Raw genomic sequence first — 27,463 nt, 5'->3', positions numbered from 1 at the left:
GTGCTTGGCTAGCCTCCTTGGCTTCTAAAATGTTGTACAGTTAAGGCTAGAGAGAGGATTCTGAGGTTAGAAGTCCTCACTGCTCTTGCAGGGGACTTCAGTTCAGAGCCCAGCATCCTTGCAGGGCAACTCAGAACCATTTGTAAACCCAGCTCTGGTGGCTCCAACGCCCTCTAATGGCCACCGTGGGCACTTCATGGGGACACCTAAATAAAATGAGACACGTGCTTTGTATATAAAATATCTTATACTAAGGAAATCTAATCATAGATTAGAACTGTGAGTTGATTTTCTAGTTGATTCAGGAGATGGTGTATTATGAAGCAGATAATAACAAGGTAACAGATCAAATAAATTTGCCTATTCAAGGAAGCTGGTGCAGAACACAGCTTTGAAAAAGCTAGTTTTGGGAACATAAACAGATAAACTCCTTAAAGTGATGAGTTCAGCCTGCCTTTCCCAATCTTCAATGTCAGGCAGTAAATGTGTTTATGTTAAGTGGGAGGTCTTGCCTTCTCTGGCCTAAACGCTGATGTTATACAAGGCGTACACAGTGTGACTAAATAATCAAATGCTCACTTTGTTTTATAAGTAGCTCCTGCAAGAAGCTTTTAAGCCCCCCATTCTGGAAACTTTCTTAGTTTAACTTCTAAGTTGTGCTTAGAAGTTACGACTTTGTAAGTTGGGGTCAGAGCTCCAAGCCCAGCACCCAGTGCCATTGCCTTTGGCAGCTAAAGGCCTGTTATTATGGGCAAAGATTAAAATTACCCTGGACCGGGATCTATAATTTTCTATATTAAGTCTTGGGTCAGTGCCATCGTGCTAATAAATGCGGCATCTATAACTTATCCAAACTTCTTTTTCTCAAAAACTGCTTGGGGGAACAAATGCACACTGGCCTCCCAAGTAAAGAATGTTTGCCATTCAAGTTTCAGTATCCACACAATGGGATATGATCTATCTGTCTCTTCTCGTCTCTTCTCTTCTCTTCTCTCTCTCTCTCTCTCTCTCTCTCTCTCTCTCTCTCTCTCTCTCTTTGTGTCTATGTAGGTGTCTGTATGTCTGTGTCTATGTATGTGTCTGTGTGTCTATGTGTGTGTGTCTGTGTATGTCTGTGTCTGTGTATGTGTCTGTGTGTATTTATCTGTGTCTGTCTGTCTGTCTGTCTGTGTCTATGTGTGTGTGTCTGTGTGTGTGCCTGTGTGTGTGCATCTCTGTGTGTCCATCTCTATGTGTATCTGTATTTATGTGTATGTTTCTGTGTAAGTCTGTGTGTCTGTGTCTATGTGTGTGTGTATGTGTATACGTCTCTCTGTGTGTCTGTGTATCTATGTTTATGTGTGTGTATCTGTGTGTGTCTGTGTCTATGTGTGTGTCTGTGTCTGTCTCTGTGTGTGTCTGTGTCTAGGTGTGTATGTGTATGTTTGTGAGTATGTCTTTGTGTGTATGTGTCTGTGTCTATATCTGTGTTTATGTGTGTGTATCTGTATATGTGTGTCTGTGTCTCTGTGTGTGTGTGTCTGTGTATCTGTGTCTATGTGTGTGTGTCTGTGTCTGTCTGTGTGTGTCTGTGTCTAGGTGTGTGTGTGTGTTTGTGCATATGTCTTTGTGTGTATGTGTCTGTGTCTGTATCTGTGTTTATGTGTATCTGTATATGTGTGTCTGTGTCTCTGTGTGTGTGTGTCTGTGTATCTGTGTCTATGTGTGTGTGTCTGTGTGTGTCTGTGTCTATGTGTATGTCTGTGTCTGTCTGTGTGTGTCTGTGTCTAGGTGTATGTGTATGTTTGTGCATATGTCTTTGTGTGTATGTGTCTGTGTCTGTATCTGTGTTTATGTGTATCTGTATATATGTGTCTGTGTCTATGTGTGTGTGTGTGTGTGTGTGTGTCTGTGTATATCTGTGTGTGTGTTTGTCTGTGTCTAGGTGTGTTTGTCTGTGTCTGGGTGTGTGTGTCCTTTGGTTTTGAGGAGGATCAGGCACCCTCCTGGTAGATCTGGTCACCTTTGTTCTGGATGCCATCCTAGGTCTTAAATGTAGGAACCTGTCACTGTGTTGCTTTTAGATGCAAACGACCTCTGATAGAGAGAAGAAAGGAGAGTCAGGGGAGCCTCACTTTGAGTCAGTATGTGAAGTTGATGTGGTAGCTGGTGCTGCACATGCCCACCCCTTCAGAGATGTGCATAGAGCCTCACTGTCATCCGCCCTGTCTTTCTTCTTCACTGTGTTCTAAGCCATCTAGCATGTGATGCTGGCTCTGTTTCCTCCTGTAAATCATAATTAACAGGGACCTAGGCTTGGGGCTGTAGCCCAGCAGTAAAGTTCTTGTGCAACATCCTCCTGGCTCCAGATTCAATACCCAGTACTGAGAAAACTAACAACAACAAACCCAGCCACGCAACTTTCCACTTTTCCTTCCTCTTGAAGTTCGCGTATACGATTATAACCCTCCCTTGAAAGTGCTCAGAAGTAATTAGAATCTCTCAGCAGCTGATGAACTCACAAAGCCTTAACCCGGCAGTGTGAGGATAAATGATAACGTAGGGCTTTTGTTTTAACATCTTTATGTGCTCTGATGGTTGCTTCAAAATATTACAGCCAACAAAGAGAGCTGTGGCGTCTGTGTAGTAGTGTATTAATTTTCAGCTTGACAGAATCTAGAATCATCTGAGGGAGGTGAGCCTCTGGCTTGCCTGTGGGGATTATTTTGATCGTGCTAAAAGATGACTTGATGTGGGAAGACCAGGCTTAATTTTGAGTGGGGGCCATTGCTTGGTTGGGGATCCTGGATTATATGAAAAAAGGAAGCAAGCACTGGTTGGTGTTCACTATAGGTCTCTCTATGTCTCTGCTTTGTAATTGTGTGTGTGTGTGTGTGTGTGTGTGTGTGTGTGTGTTTGTATGTGTTTGTGTGTTTGCATGTGTGTGTATGCCAGTGTATGTGAGTGCCTTTGTAACTGTGCATGATGTACCTGTGTGAGTGCATATGTGTGTGTGCATACATGCATGCCATGTCTGTGTGCACTCAAATGTGTGTGTGTGTGCATGTGCATGTGTGTGCATGTGCATATGGAAGAATGTACGTAGCCTGACTCTTGTGTTGAGGACAGAGTAAACCATGCAGTGGTTGGATCTCTATATCTCTCATGTGGGTCTTTGGGAACAAAACTCAGGTTCATGCTTGGCTGAGGTGCTGTTACTGAGCTGTCTCATTGGCCTCTCTCTACTTCTTGGCTGCAGATACCATTTGTCTACCTTCTTCAGGCTCACATAGGCTCATGTGAGAGCCTGTCTTCCCTGATATGATGGATGGACTGGAACCCAGAACCATGAGCTGGAAACCACCACTAACCAACTTCCTCCCTCTCATCCTCCCTCTCATCCTCCCTTCACTCCTCCCTTCTGTTGTCCTTTGCCCTATTTTGCCACAGAAACAGGCAAAGCAATCCTACCAGACAGTGTCACACACTGGGAATGCTTAGTGAAGAGGGTGATGGCAATCCGGAGAGTCTACCATTTGTCCTACATCTATGAGTCTCTTAAAATTATCCCAAGAAAATAATTTTAAAACTAACAAACATTGAATAAAACAAAAATAGGACTCTTCTTTGGCCTGATCTCATTATTTCATTGGGTTGCTGAGCTCTGTATTTGTTGGTGGTGTTTCATCCGTGACAGAAGCCACAAATTTAAGGACAGAACTACCCTGAGGCACTTGGACATTGTTGTCCCTCTGGCGTGTGGCCTGACTCCTTCTGCCGAAGACCTTGGGCTCCTGGTGTTAATTTACTTCTGGTTGGTCCTCTCCTGATGGTACCATAACATCATTAACATTAAAAAAAATTTTAAAAACTAACAATTAGCTAAATTTACTGATAAATTAGAGTGTTCTTAGCTAACAAATATTTGAAAACAAGCAGACTGTAATAATGGGTGTTGGAATATTTTTAATACTGTTTTTCTGAGTTAAGTACAGTTTATTTATCAGATGAATTAAAGTAAGACTTTATATTAAAGAACCCACAGCAAGAACTTCCATTAAATTACAGTACACCTCTCCATTGGTAACTTGCCATTCATGCCCACTAAGTGGTGTGGCCATGAGCAAGTTCTCTGTGTTAGATCTAGTTGTCTGTTTACTTATGTAGAGGACATCCTTACAGGTCCCCCCTCCCAGGCCAGCACACCACAGCAACATCATTCCATGCTACAAAGACTTAGCTACAGACCTCAGAGGATCCCAGGACTTTCCGCAAATACTCAAAAGTTACCCCCTTTTTAACGTATAATTTTTACTTTGTCAGTGATAACCATGGGCGTTTCTGTTTGCTACTTTCTTGATTCTAACCATGTCTGGTACTTTCTACTTTAAAGAGTTAGCTCTATAATAAGGTAACTAGATAGAGTACCTAGTATGATACATAGCCGTTCCTCAGTAAGAGTTAATGGCTTCCATGGTTTATATAAATGCTGTAAATACTTGGTCACATGAGTCTATAGAATGCCATAAAAAACCTTTATTGTAGCATTAAAACCTGTTCTATTGGTTGTTATTGTTGTTGTTGTTATTTTGGCACTTATAAATCAAACTTAAATGTATATGAGACCCAAGCAGAAACTACAGGGGAGCAGGGGCTATAAATCTTGACTTTTTCTGTTTACATCTTAAGTTCTAAGATGGGCTGTTCAGGTAAAAATGTAATTTTTTTTTTATTTGAGCAAAGAATCATAAGAAGTGTCGATGTATACATATTTATCCAACCTCTTACTCTTGAACTCATACAGATATGGACTATAAAAATAAGTCCCAAATACATTCTTTTATTTATGTTTTCTTCCATACATGCTTATGGGAATATACACAGCTTTGAAAATTCATCTTTTTCTTTTTCCAAAGGAAGAAGTGCACATGCATGTCATGCTTAAGTGTAGGTCAATTAGGAGCTGGAGAGATGGCTTAGAGGTCAAGAGCAGGTCGTGTTCTCCCAGAAGACCTAAGTACCAAAGCCTTGAGGCCTTAAAACTTTCTGTAACTCTAATCTCAAGGGACTCTGTACCCTTTTCTGGCCTCTGGGGGCACTGCATATGTGTCACACACACACACACAGTTACACATACATACAGACACAGACACAAGGGACACACAAATGCACACACACAGAGACACACAGACAGACAACACCCATACACCCATACACCCATACACCCATACACACACACACACACACATACACATACACACACACAGGTACACATACATACAGACACAGATACACAGACACAAGGAACACACAGATGCACACACACAGAGAGACACAGACAGACACACACACACACACACACACACCTTTGTTTCATCTTATCACCAAAACTGTTCCACTCTTTCTCAAGATCTTTGTCCAGACTGCTGAACAGCACTGGGTCAAAAATCAATGTCTTTTCCCTTGTCACTCCCTGGATCTTATGTAACTTGGACTTACTCTCCTTCTAATGTACCTCACTACGCAAATATTTTATGGCACTATATTCGTGTATATATTTAACTGTCTATGACTGTCTCTCTTCACAATGACCTCCATGGCAGCTGTGGTCCTCAGTCTAGTTCTGCAGAATCTAGAATGTCTGGCACAGAGCAAATGAATGATGCTAAGGAAAGTTGGGAAGGTTGTGGTAGGTGTAGAAAAGATCAGAGAACAGATTAGAGTGAATGGTGAAACAATAAGGGGCTTAGGACGAGCCTGGTGGCGGCTTTAGAGGCTAAAACTTTTGCCACACAAATGTGGGGACTGGAGTTTGGATTCCTAGAAACACATATAAATTCAGGGTAGTTATGGCAGACTTCTTATGAGTCCAGCCCTGAAAGGTGGAAACTGTGGATCCCCAGAGCAAGCTGATCAGGACGAGCCATGTCAGTGAGATCTGGGTTTAATTGAGAGACCCTGCCTCAGTGAATATGGTGGAGGAGTGACAGGGGTGGGAGGGAGATGATTCCCAACATCATCCTGGGGCCTATATGCAAACTACACACATACATTCATGAAATGTGAATAAAATCCAAGAATTGTATATTTATATTTGTGTGTGTGTGTGTGCATGTGCACATAAGACCTTGACTGCCAATCTGTCATTCAGTTAGTTTGTGTTTCCCACATACTATCTGAGGTTTGGTGTTAAATGCTCTAATGTAAACTCTTGTGATCCAAGTTATATAAACAAGTCTCGGAAATTTTCTGTGGCTGACATTGATTTAATACAAGACTGAAGATTTAAAAGAATATATTACTGGCCAATGGATTATATTTATGAGAATGACTAAGTGTGATGCCTCCCTTTGAGGAGGGTGTCACGCATTCTTACATGACAGAGTGCACATGCCTGCTTCTCTTTTGTATCTCACCATTACCATCAGCAACACGTTGTCGCTTTCAGAGGGAACAACCACCTTAGCGATTATGCAAAAATGAACACGTTTCTCAGTTGGAATGGCAAAGACATCAGCCAACGGGAACAAGTGAAACTTGCTGTCATCTCAGAGATCATGTAAGGGACTTCCAGTGGCAAACAGGGATCAGAAAGCCTTCATGGCCACATACTAGGTGTTAAACATATTGTTAAGACTTGTGAGACTCCTTATATAGCGGTATTTTAAAACCTGACACATATGTCTGGTCAGCAATGGACTAAAGTGTAGTGTTGACCAGTTCAGCTGAGAGTGGTCTGCTGGCCTCAAGCCAGAGAGAAGCTTTCTGCGCATTGCCTGCCCTGAGTGAGCTAAGTAGGTTGGCTTGCTAGTGTTGTTTCTGTCCCTCTCCATCTTCCTCTCCCCTCCTCTCTTTCTCCCCACCTTTTCTCCCTCATGTAAAAACTGATTAATGCAGAAATTCTGGCTTTAAGATATTTTTAAAATTAAAGTGATATGTAAATCCAGGAGGTGCTTGGAAGACGATGTCATATGAGCAGTGTATACAGTGGGTAAATTGAGGAAGAGATTGGAAAGGACTTGTAGACGTTGTTTTATTATTATCTAATCAAAGAGAATATCCTCTGAGCACTTAGGACTTGTGAATTTTTCTTGCTGCTCAGGATTTTGCAAATAACACGGTATTAGATATAGGAGTCATATCTAGTACTCTATCATTTTTGGATAAATTTTAGGCAAGAGAGAAAGAACATATTAAATGCACGCATCAAAATTAAGGGTGGGGCTGCAGGGGTGGCTCAGTAGTTGAGAGAATAGAAAAATCACTGTCGTATTAATAAATATTCAATCCTTTCTGACTCTTCTCAAAATTATGATATGCATCATATGAACTGCTGAAAATGAGTTCTCTTTGGCCTCCGAAGATGAAGAATATTAGAAGAAAATATTTGGAGAGAGTGCTGGACAGATGTTAGGGGCAGGAGAGATGGCTCACTGTTTAAGAGCACTTATTGCTCTTCCAGAGGGCTGGAGTTTGGGTCCCAGACCCCAGATTGGGCAGCACACAGCCACTTGTGATTCTCCAAGTGGCCCAAAGCTCAACTCCATTGCCAGATGTCCTCATGCCCCCTTCTGGCCTCTGGGCATCCACCCACTTCTGATCTCATCTGCTCGCCTCTCCCCCATATGTTTAAAACAAAATAAATCTTCTAAAATGGTTTTCTAACTCTAAAATATAGTGATTCTGTTTCCATGTAGATTGCGGTTTAGAGTTGGAGATGTCTAGTTTCACATCTAGAAATACGTATACACATCTGCAAGAGAAGAAAGTACATCAAGAATAGGAAAAATGCAGAAAGATAATAATAAAATGAGTGTTGTCTAAAGACATATAAGCAGACTATTTATTGAAGGCCCACTGTGTTTACTTGTAAGTAGGCTGTTAGAGGCTCTCCCTAGTTACTTACCAAACTGAAGATACTATTAAGTTTCAAAAATAAAAGCAAATAATGTTCACTTTAGCTTTGTTAAGCCAAAACATCTTCAGTGTCCTCTTATTTAGTTTACTTGAAGCAGCAGATAATGTGACCATTACCCCCATCATATCTGATTATATATTGATATATCATATTTAATATAAAGTTAGAAGACTCGGGAGTCTCCAGCAAGCCAGCAAAGAGTGATTACTTCTTCATAATTACCAAGAAACTTTATTGCTGTGCACTGATGTAATTATATTTTGAATACTCTCCGTTTGAGTGAGAGACTATATAATGCCTTCTCCCGTCTCACAGTCTGAGGGTTTATAATGGCCTCATGCTTCCACAAAGGCCTATTTTTCATTTAGTCTCGATTTTAACTACTGTTAAAAGCAACTAAACAAAATTAATTGGTACCATAATCCTGAAATAAGGAAACTGAAGGCAGTGCCATATTCCCCTGCTACAGCAATCAGCCGCTTCCTCAGAGCAGCTCAGACTCGTCACTGGTGATCGATCCCGCCCCCTGTGTGTGGACAGTCAGAACAAACAAATATCTGATTATATTCTGTGCACAGATTGCTTGAGAAGAGGGTTAAATGTGTAAATCATGGCAAGAGGCTGTGGGTAAAGGGGAGACCATGGGGATATATCTGTATGATCAAATCAAGGAGTTTTATCATGCTGCTGTCCTATGCCTCCCAAGTGTTAGAAAACCATGCAAGGCTTGCTACTCTCTGTGGAATGATTTCTTTCTAGAAAACAAGCAGCCCCCTGCCGGATATCCAGAACTCAGGGTCATAGTCTGGATACAAACCCATCTTCTAAACATTAAGATTTGTTCTTCACTGTTTTTATTTATACATGCGTGTTTGGGTCTCTGTGTGAGCCACGTGTGTGCAGGTTCCTCTGGAGGGCGTAAGAAGGTATCAGATCCCCTGAAACTGGAGTTACAGGTACTTGTGAACCAACCTACAGATGTGCTGAGAACTGAACCGGTGACCTGTATCAAGAGGAAGAAGTGATCTTATACACTGAGCTCTCCCCAACCCCATCTTTATAAAATAAAATATTTCAGCTTTTATTTTGAGGTTTGATTTTTAAAATGTATTTTGTAAATATTTGGCCAAGGCTGTTGATAGAGAAGAACCAAGTATTTCAACTTGGCAACTTCAATGAACATAAATGCCATTTTCAGTGGCCTTATCCTAATATCTTATAAAGATTTGCAGTAGAATCCTTTAAGAACACCACTCTGCAAGAAATCTTAAAATTCAAAGACATTTCGGTTGAAAACTAAAGACCTTTGCCCCGAGACTTCTAATTTTTACTCACTGCTGAAATTGTTCATCCAAGGTTATTTTTTTCAATGAACAAAAGTCCTCAAAGACCTCAAAAGAGTTTTAAAAACCAGAATCTTATGGTCCCTATATATTTAGCACTTGATAAATAGGGAATTCGTCAATATTTGCTTTGGTGAAACTTCTGTAATTTTTTTAGAAGATTTGTTTTTATCTTCTGTGTACAGGTGTTTTGCCTGCATGTGTGTCTGTGTGCCATATATCTGTGGTGCCTAGTAGAGGTCAAAGAGGACATCAGATTAATAGAACTGGAGGGACAAGTGTTTGGGAGCTGCCACCTGGGTTCTGGGAATCGAACTCAGGTCCTCTGAAAGATCAGCTGGTTCTTCTAATCCCTGAGGTCTCTCTCCAGCCCCATAGTCGTCCTTTTTTAACTGCCAGTAAATAAAAGATTCCAGGGTTAATTAATCATTTGAGGCTGTTTCTTTTACTGCAGGCATGATATTCTAAGTGTAAATATTCCAAGGTTCTACAGGAATTCCTTTAAATATGTACATGTGAGCGTGCAGGAATATATCTGCACACACACACACACACACACACACACACAGGTTTTTAATGTGTATATTGTGTGTACAATGTGCATGTGTTTGGGCATGTGGATGGAGTTTGTAAATTAATGCTGAATGTTGTTCTTCATACCATCCATCTGGTTTTTGATACAAAATCTCTCACCGCCCTGGAACTGACCAGTTTGGCTAGGCTGGTCAGCTAGTGACCTGTAGGGATCTGCCTTTCTTTATCTCTCAGTTCTAGGATTACAGGTATGCTTTTTTTTTTTTTATGTAAGTTACAAGGGTTAGTCGCAGGTCCTGTTGTTTCATGGAAAACACTTTACCAATAGAGCCATCTCCCTAGTCCTTTAGTGACTATTTATTTACCAATCCCCTGGTACAAATAAATGTTCAACACACACAAAGATATGTAATATATTAAAATTAAAATTAATTATGTAATTACAGATACATGCATACTTGTTTTAAAGAGAACAAACAAAATCAGGCATGATTTCTTTGAGCAAAGACTTCCTGGGGCATGGCTGTAGAATGATTACTATTTTAATGTTTTAATGTGGGACCTAGAGACGGGATTCCCCCGTGCAGCCTATTGCTATGTGAAGAGTTAGATTCTTTACATAATAGGAAGATGTGTCTTTGACAGTTTTGCATTTGTAGTAGAAATTCTTGCAACCAAACAATGATAGTATCAACAATAACTAGAAATAAAACAAAACCAAACCACAGAGAGTTCCCAGTGTGACCTCTTGATATTTGAAAGGTTGGAGAGCTTGCTTAGAGATACCCTGCTCACAAGGAGATGCGAATGTTGAGATACCCTGCTTAGAAATACCCTGCTCACCGGGAGATGCAGCTTTGACAGGCCTGCAGTTCTGATAGAACCCTTGCAAGCCAGCACCCAGAGAATGATAAAACGAATAATAGCTAGTAACAAAAGCAAGTTAAACTTCTGAGAAGCCCAGTGCAGCCCACCACCATGAACCCACACACAGTAGCAACACAATCTGCCTTAGGAGAAGGTTATTAACAGAAGCCTTGTGGCATTCAAGGGAAGCAGGTTGGGGACAGAGGACAGAAGGGCAGGGGCAGCTTGTTTCTCCCACAAGCATGAGATAACCAAGAGAACAATTAGATACTTGCTCATGATACAAACTGCAGCAAATGAAGACAGGGATCTGAACACAGGGGAATCCCTGGGTATGGATTAACTCCAGCTGGTGTAGACACAGTGAACATCAGTGTGACAACGAGCTTCGACCCTGCCTTAAGGAAGGAGATAAAGCAGAAGCCTCAAGTGAGGACCTGTGCTACTGGACCTCATGTCTTAACTGTTACCTAACTTTGACTATCAGGTCTCCAGATTGGGGCAAGGTACTCGGCCGTTACTGGTTCCTTCTTGTATGTGTCAGATAGGGGACATTTTTATTACCCAAGAGACTTGCCCTCATCTGTAAGTGCAGCAAGGGTCTGTGCAAAGTGAATGGGCTTTATAAAACCTTTATAAAACACAAATGAAGAACTTTAGTTATCAGAACCAAAAGGAGGTCCCTTCCTTATATAATGCTTCTGAGCTAAAAAGAAAGCTGGGTGGATAAAAAAGAAGTTGCTGAATTGCATGGGTGGAGGACTTGTTCTTTTGCTTGATTATGGAGAAAATCGCCTGGGCATACACACATGTCAACCTTGGAAATGGCACACCATGACATGTATAGCTCATTGTATGTCAGTTAACCCAAAGAAGCTATTTTGGGGGATGTGGGGCTGGGTTTGTTTGTTTTTTGGTTTGTTTGTTTTTGTTTTTGTTTTTTAAAGTCAGTAGCCAAGCAAGTTGGCTCAGTGGGTAACAGTGTTTGCAGCAAAGACTAAAGACTGGCTTCAATGGCTAGGACTCACATGGTAGTAGGGGAAGGCCCACTATTGCAAACTGTGCTCTGACTTCCACGTGTCTACATATAAACAGGCAGATAAATATATTAATAAGTAAATCATTGCAATAATTTACAAAATGATTCAGAGCTGGTGGCACTCGCCTGTAATCACAAATCTTGAGAGAAGCAGACAAGAGATTTACCATGGATTTGAAGCCATCCTAGACTACAGAGTAAGTTCTAGACTAGCCTAGTCTACAGTGGGAAACCCTATAAAAGAAAACAAACAAACAAACAAACAAAAACTAAACAGACAACTACAACATATCAATAAAGCTATGTGTATTGTATTTTCCTATGCAAATTTCATGGCTAGAAAATTTTTGCCTAGCAGGCAGGCTGGTGTGACACTTCTTAGCATGGAAAACACAGCCAGTTCTTGGAGCAGGGGAGCACGAAGTGTAAGTTGCTTCTAAATTTCTGTATCTTGGTGAGGAGTTTGTCCTTCTGCCAATGAAAGGGTGACGTGCACACATGGCATCCCATTTGACTGGTAGACATAACCAGTGTTTCAAAAAATTCCAGGGGAGCATACACTGTGTGGATATGAATGGTTTTATGTGGCATACACAGATTGCACATTTCACAGGAAATGTTCTCACTCATCAGGTACTGGATTAGTGATTGCATTCAGCTTTTAGCATCTTCTTCCAGAAGAAGAATTGACATCAGTTATAATTAAAGGCAGAGGCATTGGCAGATATCATATTGTTGTCCTTCCCTTGTGGGATTCTTGTAGTTTCATCAAAAGTCACTACTAAGCCAGGTTCTACATGGATCAGACAAGGAGAAAGTGCTGGGTTCCATGTTTAAATATGGAATGGTATCTGTATTTAAAGGTCTTTTTTTTTTTTTTCTCAAAGGATGCCCTCAGACCTCCAATGCTTATCTGAAATTGCTCCTTATAATGAATCCCACACATCTTTGTTTATAAATTATCCTTAGTGAGTTGGTTATTCCTCTGTGGTTTTGTTAAAACACCATGACTTAATGGTTTTAGAGGGATAAATAGCCAGCATGTCTGGGAGGTGGAGGCATGTCAGCAAATGGCAGTCAGGACAGCAGGAGCAGAAAGCTGTGAGCTGGGACCTTCCAAAACCAGCAGGATGCAGGAGGAGCACTCACACTGGGAACAGCATGAGTCTTTTAACTCCCAAAGTCTACCTCCCTGATGCACTTCCTCCAACAAGCCTACATCTCCTTTCCCCATCCTCAAACAGCACCACCAATGGATGAGCAGGTGTTCAAACATCTGAGACTATGGGGGACATTCTCAGTCAAACTGCAACACATAGTAAGATATTAACAATAAAGAAAATGTAGAGTGTCTAACATTATACTGTTATAAAGTCAGTGGGAATGTGACCTCTGCCTGACACTGAAAAGATTGTTCCATTCCCACCTGTCTACTTTGTATGATGTGATTGATACTGTTGTGTGAGATACTTCTGTGGAGACAACACACACATGCACATGCACATGCACACACACACATGCACACATGCATGCACATACAAGCATGCAGGCAAGCATGCATGTGCACACACACGTTTAGTCATCCTGAATGGAAACCCATGACAGGTCAAAGCAATCATAGCACCGACTTGGTGCAATGCAGGAATATTCATTGGTGTTATGAACTGGAGTGTGAGTGGGGGTTACTTACAGAAGTACAAATGGCTAATGAAAAAAATAAAAATAAATAAAATGAAAGAAATTTAAAGCAGCTGTATTACAGAAAGGCCGAGCTGAACACAGGAGACTGCTGTCATAAGGTGTACTGTCGGTAGAGCTGACAGGCAGCTCAGCCATTGTTTATTTCTTTCCATACCACTGTAGTGGGGCAAGAATCTTCTACATCTCTTTTCTCCCAGACATGAGAGTGAACCCTCTTCCTTCTGGGGGGAATGTTTCAATTTGGAACAAAATGATCATACAAGAGGTCCTGCATTCACTTGTGTGGGGACATGAAGTGAGCAGAGAGTGACTTCAGTGTGTAAATTGTTTTCTTCTTCCTTCGACAATTCTAGAGCTTTTAGCTCCGTACATAGAAGAAGACCCTTTTCTTCTCTTTAGCACATCCTCCCACCATTATCCTTTACCCAGCATTCTCCACTGTAGATGCTACTGGCTCGGTATCTACCTAGTTCCTGCCATGGGTACCTGACCTTCTGTATTCAGGTTAGCTGCACACAAGCACAAATACCCCACAGAAGCTCTAATACCGATGGCAGGAGCTACATAGCTGCCAGGCCAGTAGCATTTGTAGTGAGAAACACCAGGTAAAGGATGACTCGGGTCCCAGGAAAGGCGGGATGGAGTGGCTGTGAGATTTCATCAGGTTTTCAGAGCATCGCAATATACAACGTGGGTTGATTGCTTCTAAGGTTTTTCCAACCTGCAGGCGCCAGGACTACAAGCACCCTGCCCAGTTTATGCAGTGCTAGAGAGTGAAGTTAGTGCTTTGTGGATACAACACACAAGAAATCGGCCAGCTGAACTACATCTTTATACCGTGCATTCAATGCTCTTGAACCACACCTTATCCCTAATAACTATAACTGTGGACTGTGCCATTGGAAAGAAGCAGAATTACCTTAGGATGCTGTGTGCTCTTTGTAGGAGAAGAGCCCCGTCTTAGTTTCCATTTCTCTTCACCAGTGGTGAGCCATGTCCTGTTTTTTTCCTTCTGGAAAAGAGCTATCTGCAGCTAACTAAGAGTATACTTGGGGATTTGGTCAGAATATCACTTGTCCTTTTTAGCCAAGTCATTTTCAAATATGTATTTATAGACAACCTATTTGCTGGCTTGCTTGTATTCTTTCCCCACTATTGATTTTTGAGACAATTAAAATTGTCTTCAAACTTGAAAAATGCCCAGGGATACAATTAATATTTAGCTGAGTCCGTGTTCTCAGATGGCAGGGAGAGGAAGTCATTTATTTTGGCTAATTATGAACTTACAAAATAATATTTGGGTTATTCCAATGCGGGGACACACACATACACACACACACACACACACACACCAATTAACCTTCTCAGGCTTCTTAATGTGTTCATCAAATTTGCTGGCTAATGTGACTTTCTCTTCAGACATGTGGAGACACAGAGGCAGTCACCAGTTATCCACAAGTAGTGTTGCTTTGTCAGGTTTTGAGAAAGACACTTTGCAGCACCAGTGTTGGAAGAGATATTCTAATAGACTTTAATTTTGACCACATTCTTCAAGAAGAAGTATTTGCTAAAGATGTGCAAGACACAGACAGACATGGTAATTTAAAAGATAAAGGCATAAAGAACCTCTGTTACTGGAAACTAAGATTCACTATACTATCCCATCTGCCAAATAGCTTGGAGGCTGAAATTAATGGAAGCAAAACAGGCTTAATCAGGGTCACCACTAAAAAAATAGAGGATTTTTTTTATCTCAAATTTCTACTTCCCATGGTTTAGTGTTGTTTCTATGGGAGGGAGAGGGGTACAGGGAGACAGGGCAGGAAGTCGCTTTTCCAGTCAGGGTTTTGGTCTTCAAAGTACTTCCTCCTCCTCTTCCTCATTTTCAAATATGTATTTATAGACAGCCTATTTGTAGATGCTGGCTTGCTTGTATTCTTTCCTCTTCCTCCTCTTCCTCTTCTCTTCCTCCTCCTCCTCTTCCTCTCCCTCCTCTTCCTCTTCCTTCTCCTCTTCTCTTCCTCCTTGTCTTTCTCTTCCTCCTTATCCTCCTCTCCCTCCTCCTCTTCTCTTCCTCCTCCTCTTCTCTTCCTCCTTATCTTTCTCTTCCTCCTCTTCCTCTTCACCCTCTTCCTCCTCCTCTTCTCCTCTTTCTCCTCCTCTTCCTCCTCCTCTTCTCTTCCTCCTTATTCTTCTCTTCTTCCTCTTTTCCTCCTCTTCTTCTTTCTCCTCCTCCTCTTACTGGATTAGGACCTGGCTCTTGAGTTCCTTGGGGCAATTTATGAGTTTTCATTTCAGACAAACACAGTGTTTTCTCCATATCAGTTCTCCAAGCTGAGGAGGACTTGAGGAGGACTCTTTTATGGAATGAGTCCTTACCAGTTTAGAGGTAGGAGGAGAGAAGAGACAAAGCCCACATACCCCTTCCCAGGAGCTTCCCTGACATGCTTGGTGATAGTTCATTCGATTGTTCCCTTGCTATCCTGACAGTTGGTCTCCCTGGCTTCTCACTAGCTTTTACTGGGAAACTAGAGACAGGAAGCTTGGGTGAAGGATCCACTTCTAGCATTGATTCAGTTATAGAGAATTACTGAGAAAATGAAGCTAACCTGACTGGTATCTATAAAATACTCACATCCCAGCAGCTCTTTTCTCTTTTACCACCTGGAGATGCTGCTCACTCAAGCATCTTGACCTGGAGGCTAGAGAAGTCAAGCCCCATACACTCCAGCCCCTGCATGGGACAGAGGCTGAGCTGTGCTGTGGCCTTGAAACCTCTCAGACTAGATGGTATATAAAAAAGTTTTATGGCCCTACTCAGTACGTGGCTCCTTGGCACATAGTCTATGCCAAATTAACTCAAGTGGTATAAAACATCCCACCAGTTCCTGGAAACTTTCAAAGGAAGGATTTTTGGGAGGATTTCTCTCTCAAGGCTCTCTTTTCCCTTCAGGGTCTGCTGTCATGTTTCCTCTGGCTGCCCTCTCTCTAACACTTAAGCCCCTGTCTGCTGCCTCTGGTCTGAGAGTTCTCATACCTCAAAAGCTCAAATCCTAAGCCTTGGTTGCAAAGTACTCTCTCCAAATAAAGCAAATTTCTGAGGTGTAACTTTTGTGTTCGACTCCTTCCCAAACCTGCTGCTCTGATCGCTAAAAAATTTTGAAATTGATTTCTGTAGTTTGCATGGTGAAGATACAGCTAGCTGCCTTGAGAGAGAAATAGCCACTGCAAGTGCAGAGATGAATGTATTTCTCACTGCACCAGGAGACTCATGTCTTGGAGACAAGTGAATGTTCTATTTCAACCAGTTTTGCAAGAGTGTGTCTTACAATCTCTCAAGGCCCACTGTGCTTTCCTGAGGCCCAGCAAGAGTGAGAACACCAGTCAGTGAAGCTCAGAGGAAAGAGGGCCAGAACGAAAACATTACTTCAGGATGTGGTCATAACCAAGACCCTCTGTGAACCCATTGAAATAATTACATGTTTGCATGGGCATTTGCTAATACGCTTTTACTTTCTTATCTTTCCAGCCCCCAGTGAACCTTTGCTGTGCAAATTCGCTGATGGAGGACAGAAGAAGAGACAGAGTCAGAGCAAGCACACCCAGAATGGGAGGCCATGGCCCAGAGAAGGAGAGGTGAGTTCTGAGAGCCGCTCAGGAACTGGGCGGCAGCCCTTCCTAGGGAAGGTGGCAAAGCAGACATTTGGAGCAATGTTAAAAAAAAAAAAAATGAAATCCCCGGATAGGGAGATGATTCAGTGGTTAATAGAACTTGCTGTGTAAGCATGGGGACCTGAGTTTAAATCCCCAGAACTTATGTAAAATAGTGGTTATAGTTATATAAGTCTGTAATTCCCACACTCAGATTTGGGGGCATTTGGATCTAGGGATTGCTGGCTGATAACTTGGATCTGGGGTCCTGAGGGACCCTGTTCAAAGGATGAGATGGAGGGATAGACACCTAATGTCCTCCTCAAAGACACTTAAAGAACCCTGCACACACATGGGTATACATCATACTGATATGCCTCCAACCCCCATACACACTTAGATCTCAGGGGAAACCAAATGTCCAGAGTCCGACAGGCTTTAATGCTTTCATGAGTAAAGAATGGCATTCTGTAGAGAAGAATGAAGAACTTAAATATCGGCATCGAGGGAGCTGGAGCTGGAGTTGGAGCTGGCGCTCGGGCGGTAGAGCACTACCCTTATGTGCTAGACATGTGGCTTTGATTCCCAGCATCCCATAAAACAAACCAACATCCAAAGCCTTAGCACGGTGACAACCCCAGTAATTTGAAGTCAGAGGCAGGGGAATCGGATGTTCAAGGTCATCTTGGGGGGTGGGGGGAGCCTTCCAAGTGTCTTTACAGAAATCTGAAAGGAATTCAAATGGCAGGTTAACATTTTTCCTTTAAAATAAATTTTTATCAGGAGGGCTTTCTGACTAGTTACCCCCATTCCCATCATGGTTAGAGTAGAGGGAGGGACCTGAAGGAGTTGCAGAGCCATCAGGGAGCAAAGGGAAGATATGGCTTTGATAGATTCTCAAGGCTGGTGGGAAGTTCTACACTCTAGGTTGTGTAATGTGGCTCAGCCTGCATGACAAGATGGGGCAGAAGGCAGGCACTAAGGGAAGAAGACAAACTTCTCTGGCATTTGCAGGGAGTGCTGTGGGGGAGGTCAGCTTGCTTATACCTGTGTAATTGTGTGTGCCTTCACCTTCACAGCAGGGTTTGTCAGCTTCAGGGAGTGGGATTGGGGAGCAAGTGGTACAGTTCCTGGGAAAAGGGGATCTGTGTGCTCTAGCACTCGCCACAAATAATTGATCAACAATTACATAGTGGTTATGGCATGCAGGTACAATTATTTAAGGAAACACTTTCAGCGATTTTTTTTTTTTTTTGAGAATCCAGTGTTTGTATTCTGAAAAGGGCAAGAATTTAAGTTGGTTTTACCATATCATGGTAGTTCTCTTAGTTTCTTTTTTGTTGTTGTGTTAAAAAAAAAAAAAGGAAAAAGGAAAAAGGAAAGAAAGAAAAAGAAAAGAATCCTGGCAACTTAATGGAGAAAGAGTTTATTTGGGCTCAGAGTCCATCATGGTGGGGAAGTCATGTAACCTGCTGGTCACATGACATTCACAGTTAGGAAGACAAGACTTATGGATGTGCGTCAGTGCTCAGTTCCATTTTTTTTTTTTTTTTTTTTTTTTTTTTTTTTTTGCAGTCCAGGATCTTCTGCCTAGGGAATGATAGTGCCCACCTTGGGCTTATCTGTCCACCTCAGTTAATATAATCAAGATAATCCTCACAAATAGGCCCCGAGGTTTCTTCCTCAAAGTGATTGTAGATCGCATCAAGTTGATAACACTAACCATCAGACTGGTACATAGAAACATGCATGAACATCTATGCTCATGCCCATGAGTGTTGCTGTGATATTTAAGAGAGAGAGAGAGAGAGAGAGAGAGAGAGAGAGAGAGAGAGAGAGAGATCAGTTTAAAATATATTTTTTTCTATTAGCCAGAGAGGAGGAAGAAAAGCTGGTACAAAGTCCTGCTGTTCATAAAAAAAAAAAAAAAAAATCAAAAGACAAAAACAAAAAAGCATTTCCCATTAGCCATACATTTGTCCTCATAATATAAACTGTCAGTTGAGTCGCTCTACACCTCATGGGCCTTGGGAATTAGTGCTCTTGGTTATTTACTTTTTGTAAAATAACAAGGAAAAGGTACCTAGGCTTTTGTAGTTTTTCTTTTCTTCATTTTTGAGGAAATGTGATAGAGTTGTTTGAATGATTAAATAAAAATGGTATTTTGTGCCAAAGCCATAATTTCAATAGGGGAGTTTAAATATTTCCGTCCCAAGCATCTGCTTTGTCCATTTGTTATTTAAGCGGCATCATAACTATGTACCATCATATTGTCCGAACACCAAGAGAGCTGTTTTAAGAAAGAAAGGAAGCTGGGATATTTTCAGAAAATGCTTTAGCCATTTTCTCTTTTCTGGGTCTGTTTTGAGTGTTTCTATAAGTGTCTGAAAACCCCTCTTGAATTGCATAGCTGTAGTCAAGCACTGTATAATGTATATCATTACAGTAAGAAGTACATCAAATAAAACCAGAATAATCATTGAGTATCAGAAACCAATGGAAAAAATGCAAGAGTGTTCATATTTTCTGTGAGATTGTATGTGTTTTAATGAGGGCATGGGGGGAGGCGACCTGTGTCTTGGGGATTGAGCTTAGTGAATCAGCAGAGAGTCTTACAGCCACCGCATCCATACATTTGTCCCATACAAAACATTCATAGTCTAAAAAGACTCATTTGACCTTAAAATTTGATTAGGTAAAATGCTTGTTAATTACAGATATCTTTGTACCACATACAAAAACCCCTAGCTCTGAGTTCATGAGGAAACTTGGCTCTAATGACAAGTTTCGTCATGTGGAAGTTGTAATACTTTCTTCAGGCCATGAAGTGGCAATTATAGGAAGATCACATGCTTTGATATCAATGTTAAAAACCACAAAACACAAGCAAACAAAACCGGTTCTCACCATGGAGGGAAATAGAGATTGCTAATTTGGAGACAACTCTAAGGGACTGTGACTAGGCAACTCAGATACTGATTCCTTCATGTGCCAGCCTCAAAGCAACAACCACGGGGCTTCAGTAGCAGAACAATCCAAGGTAAAAATCAAGGTACTTTAAAAAATACATTGTTGGGACATGAGCTAGGTGAACTGTGACAAAGCAGGAATCTTTGCTATGGGTCCCAGATGCTCTCTGATGGCACCCTTAGGCTCTGTGTTGGGGGATCTAGAGGCTCTATCCAGAAAAATTTTACCTGCTGGGTCAGGGTGGTGGTGGTGTTAATAAAGCCCAAAAGAACCTGATCTTCAGCCTGGCACATTTATTCTCTTCCTAATCAAGTATGGGCTCCTCCCTCAGTGGAAACTTCAGTTCATGAGAAATTAAGTGGACAAGTGTAAAATCAACAGAGCTGTCACATGCTACTTTACACAGAAGTAGGAGTCTGGCGACAGTACACAAAGTTACTACAGTGCCAGAACACTGCTGGGTCAAGCTTATGACTTGATGTCCCCTAGATTGTGATCTCAGTGTTTGAGCTTTAAGATCTATTCATTGATTGTTTTCATGAAAACTACACACACTCAGAACAGTGGACAGGCCTAGGGAGATGGCTCAGCAATGACCTCCTTGCCATCCTAGTGTGGGGCCCGGAGTTCAGATGCTCAGACCCATAAAAATAACAAGTGGCATGGTGAGCCACCTGTAACTCTACCAAGAAGATGTAGTTAGGGAGTTAGGGATTCCCTGAAAAAAACTGGCTGAGGAGAGTAGATATCTCATGAGCTCTGAGCATTTCTGAGTCACCATATCTCAAGGAATATGGTAGAAGAGCAATTGGGGTTGATTTCCGATGTCAGCTTCAAAACTCCATGTGGTTATTCATGACATAGATGTACAGAGGTACAAACAGACATATGCACACAATGCACTCATAGAAAAACACACCCGCATGCACACCACATATCCATAAAAATAGAAACGCATACACACATTACACACCACACACACATAACAAAACACACACATACACACACCACACATGCATGAGACAATATACAAATACATATACCTCACACACATGAAAACACACACACACATATATATATACCTCACATGCATGAGAAAACACACACACATGAAAATAAAAATACACACATACACACACCACACATATGAAAAACACACATATACACAAGCCATAAACACATGAAAAAAACACACACATACACACCACATACAGACACCATACACACATGAAAACACACATATATACTCACAGCACACACATGAGAAAACACACTCACACTTCACACACATACATGCACACCACACACATGAAAATAATAGTGGTCCAACATTCTATAATTCTATTTCGAGTCTTTCTTGCATTATGTTTACTAAAGCACAGTTCACAAATAAGGTCCATAAAATGAAATTTAAGAAACTTATACACCTGTAAATTCTAATATCATACAGACTAACTTGGAGACATTGTGGTTTTTTCATATTTAATATTTCCAGATTGATTATTTTCAAAACCAGTAACATTCTCAAAGTAAGTTTAATGTACTCCTGTTAGTCGCCTGTGATATTACCTGCATTCTCTGCTTCAGGTCTGTGACCACCCTGACTACCTGTATAAAAAGCAATCAAAGTGAAGATTCTGGGTTGAGACATCAGGGAAGAATCTAGGCTATATTCTTCCTCTGTTCAACCACAGGACTAAGAGATGTAACTCTCTTCAAAGCCTTGTCTGATGGGTGATGTGTCTGTTCATTCTCATGTTTCTGGCAGAGATGCTTTAAAAGGTGACTTAAGAGTGGTAGGGTTCAGTCTGGTCGCATTTCGAGAATACAGTCCATCATGGCGGGGAAGGCATGGCAGGAGGAGCATGCGGCAGCTGCTCACACTGAGTCTTCAGTCTAGAGGCAGAGATGAGAGATGAATGCTGTGGTAAGCTCACTCTTACAGTAGGTCTGCCCACCTCAACTGGAACAATCCAGATATTCCTTTACAGTTACACCCAGAGTTGGTCTACCAGGTGATTCTAGATCCTGTCCAGTTGCCATAGCAATTAAGCGTTAAAACTGGTTTCACCTTCATTGACCATTACATTAAAGCTGGATTACATATTTTTAAGTGTGTGTGTGTGTGTGTGTGTGTGTGTGTGTGTGTGTGTGTGTGTAACTTTCTGTCACTGTTGAGATGGGGGCTACTTCAGAATGGTATCCACCTGTAATTGTAGTACTTTAGAAACATGCAAGGAGAATTATGAGCTTGAACGACATTCTGCCTCAAATCTAGCAACACTGTAGTCAGTTGTGGCCACCCTCCAGAAGACAAGAGAAGATAGGGAAAGGGTTCTTGCTCATGGTTATCTGGTCTGAACTGGACACCCTCTAACATTGGCTTCCACTCGTCTATATTTTACTGTGATGGAAGCATAGTTCCAGATTCTTCATATCAAGCCCAGAGTATTTCTCCAAATCCCCTGGGATTAAGGAACAGACAAAATCAGAGGAGGAGGTCTGTATTGTGATCTCATAACGGTGTCTGGGCAGGGAAGGGAGCATCCTAAGGGGAGAAAGGAGTCCGAGCACAGTTCTCTCCCAGGGGCTCCTCCTCTAGTAGGCTGTCAGACTACATCGCCCTAAACTTTTTGTCTTTGGTTTTTTGAGACAGGGTTTCTCTGTGTAGCCCTGGCTGTCCTGGAACTCACTCTGTAGACCAGGCTGGCCTCGAACTCAGAAATCCACTGGGATTAAAGGTGTGCTCCACCATTGCCCGGCCACCCTGAATTTGAAAGATTAATGTAGGGAGCCAAGTTTGAACTCTAAGGGCAGCAACCAAAGGCACCCATTCTGTATCCATAAGGGAGTAGACCTGTGGGGGTGAGGCAGGCACTGGGGAAACTGTTCTGGACCCAGAGTTCTGAAGAGCTTAAATCCAGCATCCCACAAACCCCTAGACACCTTTCTCTTTCATAATTGTGGATTTGAAAAAAATGTATTATGTATATTCATTGTGCAGAGTGCTGTATCACATATGGACATTTTCATACAAATATATGTTGTACATTGTGTGCCCTCTCCATGCCTCCTTTCTCTGACATTTCTTACTTGAAAACCTCTACTTACTAAAAGGTACTACTATGAAATACCTATGGCTAGAAAGATGGCTCAGTGGATAAAATACTTGCCATGTGTCAACATCAGGACCAGAATTCAGAACCCTAGAACTGGGTATAGAGGCTGTGGTGGCTGCCTGTAACTGCAGAGCTGGAGAAGGAGGGAGAGAAGGTGGATCTAATTTAGCCAGAATGGTTGAAACATCAAGTTCCAGGCTTAGCATGAAATTCTGCCTCAGTGAAGAAGAGAAGAGAGTAATCAAGGAACTCACCCTGAATTCCCTCTCTGACATCCACATGCACACATATGCATTCACACACATGAAATCACATACATCCATTCAACACACACACACACCACAGAGATAGGATACACACTTCATTTTCCTAAGCAATGAATTTGGAAAAAGGAAATGAATAACAATAACAACAAAATCTTAAAAACCTGTATTTATAATAGAGGCTAGGAACTGTAAATAACCCGAGTCTGGTTGAGTTAAAATACAGGAAAAGATTAACCTACAACTAAATATACATATCTTCTGGTCTTGGTGTCATGGTTTTCTATAAATTTTAAAGAAGACTACAGGCACAGTGGGGTGAAAATTAGACACATTCTAACCATGGTTTGGACACTCTTGAAATGAGCTTACTTTTCTGTACTGATTTCTGTTTCCCAAATTCTTTTGAAATGTGGGAAAAGTAAGGGTCTGGTAATGATCTAAGTGCCCAGTAACAACAGAGAAGGAAATGGTTACTTCTCCCCGCTCTTGAAAATTAAGAAAAACTGATAAAGTGAAAAGAATTTCCACTCGATGTTGCAAGCATTTTAGAGTTAAGCAAAACATGGAAATTGATAGGCTAATTAAAACTTCATTATTTAAAGCTTTTTTCTTTAGGGCAACATTTTGATAGTTAATTAGCATGCTTTGGTGAAATGCATTTATTTATTAAGCTGTAAGGCTGGGAACTTTGCACACAGAAATAGACATGAATAAGCAAAATTTTCGAATGTAGATGCATGCTTGTGGCCATGACTTGACATAAATGGAAATCATGGGATGAGGGGCATTTTAAGTTATTATCTAATCTTGCAAGAGATGCCTGGAGTGCTAAGTGGCCACTGATCTTGAGTTCTTTATTTTTATTATTAATTTTTTATTTTTTTATTTAAATGTTTTCCATACATTATATTCCAATCATGTTTTCACCTCCCCTAAGTCCTCCAAGATCATCTCCAGCTCCCTACCTGCACAATTCGGAAATATTATCCTTCACAAACCTTGTTAATACCTAGTTCAGTAGAAGATGGCTAGATTTGTAAGCCTGCTTCAAAGTGCAACCTGATACTCTACTCTCACAAGGTTGTCTTAAATATATGGAGAAAATCTGGTTCATCTAAAGGACATTATGAAGTCCTAGAAGGATCTAGAAAACTCAAAGGAATTGCCAGCTTAGAGAAGCTTACAACTAGCCCTGGGCTGACATTCAACATTCCTATAGTCTAGAAGGATTATGGATACCCTTAAGACATTAAAATGATGGCTGGGCAGTGGTGGCACATGCCTTTAATCAAACCCAGCACTTGGGAGGCAGAGGCAGGTAGATTTCTGAGTTCGAGGCCAGCCTGGTATACAGAGTGAGTTCTAGGACAGCCAGGGCTACACAGAGAAACCCTGTCTTGAAAAACAAACAAACAAAAAAAAGACATTGAAATGAAATATGTTTCTTGATAAATAGTATGGCTGCTTATCTAATGGGGAAATCACTTCCCGGTCAATCCTAGAGCTGCCTCTATAACCTCCCCCCAGTCAGGAGAGAACTGGGTAATGACAGTCATAATAAGAATCTTCCAGGATGGACCTCTATTGTTTATGTTCTGATTGGCCAATGTTTATGATATATTTGTGCCAAAACTTTTTTTATGTCATTGTCAGGTAAAGGGTGAACTCCCTTTATCTGTGTGGTGAATGTCACCATCCCTGGGATATTGCATTGTCCAGAGTGGAGACCATATTCGCATGGCTCAGTGCAAAGAGGACTCTGCTCATCTTAACTATGACAGTGTGCCTCCAGATGGTCTAGAACCAGGAATGTTTCAGACTAGTTCTAAAAGATGTCAGGTGCATGCAGGCACCATCTACTGTTTATTCCTCTGTTCCCAAAGAATTCACTTCTAGTGACTACTGAGGCCAAATTAGAAACTGGACTCTATTCCAAGTAGCAAGCATGGCTGGCTAAAAAGTAAAAAAACAAGATGACAAAATCAAAACATAACCAATGGCACCCTATTACTTCAGTGATGATAGTTATACATTGATAGTTATTCACTAAAATAGTAATTACCACCACCACCTCACATAGGCACACATACACACACACACACACACACACACACACACACACACATCACAGAGAGAGAGAGAGAGAGAGAGAGAGAGAGAGAGAGAGAGACAGAGACAGACAGACAGACAGACAGACTTATGAAATACATAAATTTGCAGCCTAAATTCAATAATAATATAGACATTATTGGATCAAATAAGACATTAGATATCTTTCCACTATGCTGTGAGAGCTACTCAGATTTTGAAATTCCTTTATGTTTTGTTGTGTGTGGCTTTTGGGTTTGCGTAAAAAAAAAATTGAATATAAATAAGTCTTAGTTTAAAATTAAAGAATATCATACCCTCTCACTAGATATTTACACTTAATTTTGTCTTTAAATACTCTAGACAGTATCCATTATTATTAATATTATTTCTTGCTACCTCAGAACACTAATCTCTTCTAGGATATCCCAAGCTTGGTGCTAATGGAATCAGCAAACACCTTGGTAACATCCTATCGGGCTTCACTCCCCAAAATAAAAATCACATTTTGGTCACAGTCACAAATAAGAGACATGAGAACTATATAAAAAGCAATTGAAGCAAGTACTCAGATGCTTAGTGAAAAAAAAAACCAGGATTTGATTATGAAGGAAAACCAATACAGTGGGTGTTTCTTGTCCTTTGTCATGTTCATAATTCTCTGACAGAGTCAATTGAGAAGCAATCAGAAAAGCAAGACAAATATTCTTCCTCTAGTTGATGCTCTGAAGATACTTTCTTGTTATGGAAATATTTAGAAAGATGATCTTCACTGTTGGAATACAAAGGTGAGGTGATGGAATTAATATTGTTAGCAGTCAACTCTCAGACTCCAGCAATAATCATATTATATTGAATAGAAAATCAAATTAAGTTTTGAGGGGAGATGCAATGTAGTAATATTAAAGTTTGGAATTCCTAAACTTAATTTCCACTTAAAGAATATGTTTTTCAGTAAAACTTGCTGTTAGGGTGCTTTTTTTTCCCCTTTCACTTTTGAGATTATAATTATATCATATTTCCCCTTCCCTTTCCTGCTTCCAAAGTCTCCCATGTTACCTTTCCTGCTATCTTTCAAATTGATGGCCTCTCTTTCATTAATTGTTACTACATGAATAGATGTTTATCCATATACATATGCATTGGTAACTATAACCCACTCAGTCTGCATAATGCTACTTGGGTGTGCTTTTAGGTCTGACCATTTGGTGTTAGATAACCAAGTGGTGTGCTCTTCCCTGGGGAAGACTATTTCTCTCCATCTGAGCATTCCTGAGTGGCCCGTGTTATTTGTATAGGGTTTAACCCAGCTGCCCCAACCCCCACTCCTGTTGGCCTTAGCATGTCTGCTATTCTTGTTTAGCTCCTGTTTAGGCAGTCATGTTGGTAAGACTTTATGGGTGCTGGTAGAATCAGCAAATACCTTGGTAACCATCCTATCTGGCGTTACTCCCAAAAATAAAAATCACATTTTCATCACAGTCACAAATAGGAGACATGAGAACTATATAAGAAGCAATTGAAGCAAGTACTCAGATGCTTAGTGAAAAAAATAAGATTTGATTATGAAGGAAAACCAATACGGTGGTGTCAGAAGAGTCTAACATTACTAGAAGACACAACCTCACAGTAAATTTCTCGATCCTCTGGCTCTTCCCACCCCCATGTCCTCAATGACCCCTGAGCCATAATAAGTACATGAGTTGCTTTGTAGATATAGCTGTTGGCACTGGGCTCCACAACTCTGTATATTGACTGGTTGTGGTTTTCTATGATGGTCTCTGTCTGTTGCAGAGAGAGGTTTCCTTGATGGTGATGAAGGCTGCACTCATCTGTAGGTATAAGGAAAGACTCAGAATGTAGTTAGAGATCATGCTGGTTTAGTCAAGTGGAGGTTTTAAATTCTCCTCCAAGATCCATGACTTCATCAGCCCTGGGTAGTTGGCTAGGTTTCCATCACCATGCATGGTTTCCCTCTTGTTGAGTGG

The 27,463-nt window shown here is 41.1% G+C and overlaps 1 protein-coding gene across 11 annotated transcripts in view; it reads left to right on the top strand.

Annotated features, from left to right (window-relative positions):
- Positions 1 to 27,463, top strand: part of Rbms3 (RNA binding motif single stranded interacting protein 3) — a 767,889-nt gene that overhangs the window by 610,106 nt on the left and 130,320 nt on the right. For all 11 annotated transcript variants that reach the window (XM_076917936.1, XM_076917932.1, XM_076917931.1 and 8 more), the window contains exon 7: positions 16,911 to 17,017. In XM_076917936.1, coding sequence (XP_076774051.1) covers positions 16,911 to 17,017 — 107 coding nt within the window. The remainder of the gene's footprint in view (positions 1 to 16,910; positions 17,018 to 27,463) is intronic.

The sequence above is a fragment of the Arvicanthis niloticus genome, chromosome 21, assembly GCF_011762505.2.
Source record: "Arvicanthis niloticus isolate mArvNil1 chromosome 21, mArvNil1.pat.X, whole genome shotgun sequence".
Classification (NCBI taxonomy): domain Eukaryota; kingdom Metazoa; phylum Chordata; class Mammalia; order Rodentia; family Muridae; genus Arvicanthis; species Arvicanthis niloticus.
The sequence above is the reverse complement of the archived record's forward strand: the minus strand, read 5'-3'. Positions and strand labels throughout refer to the sequence as shown.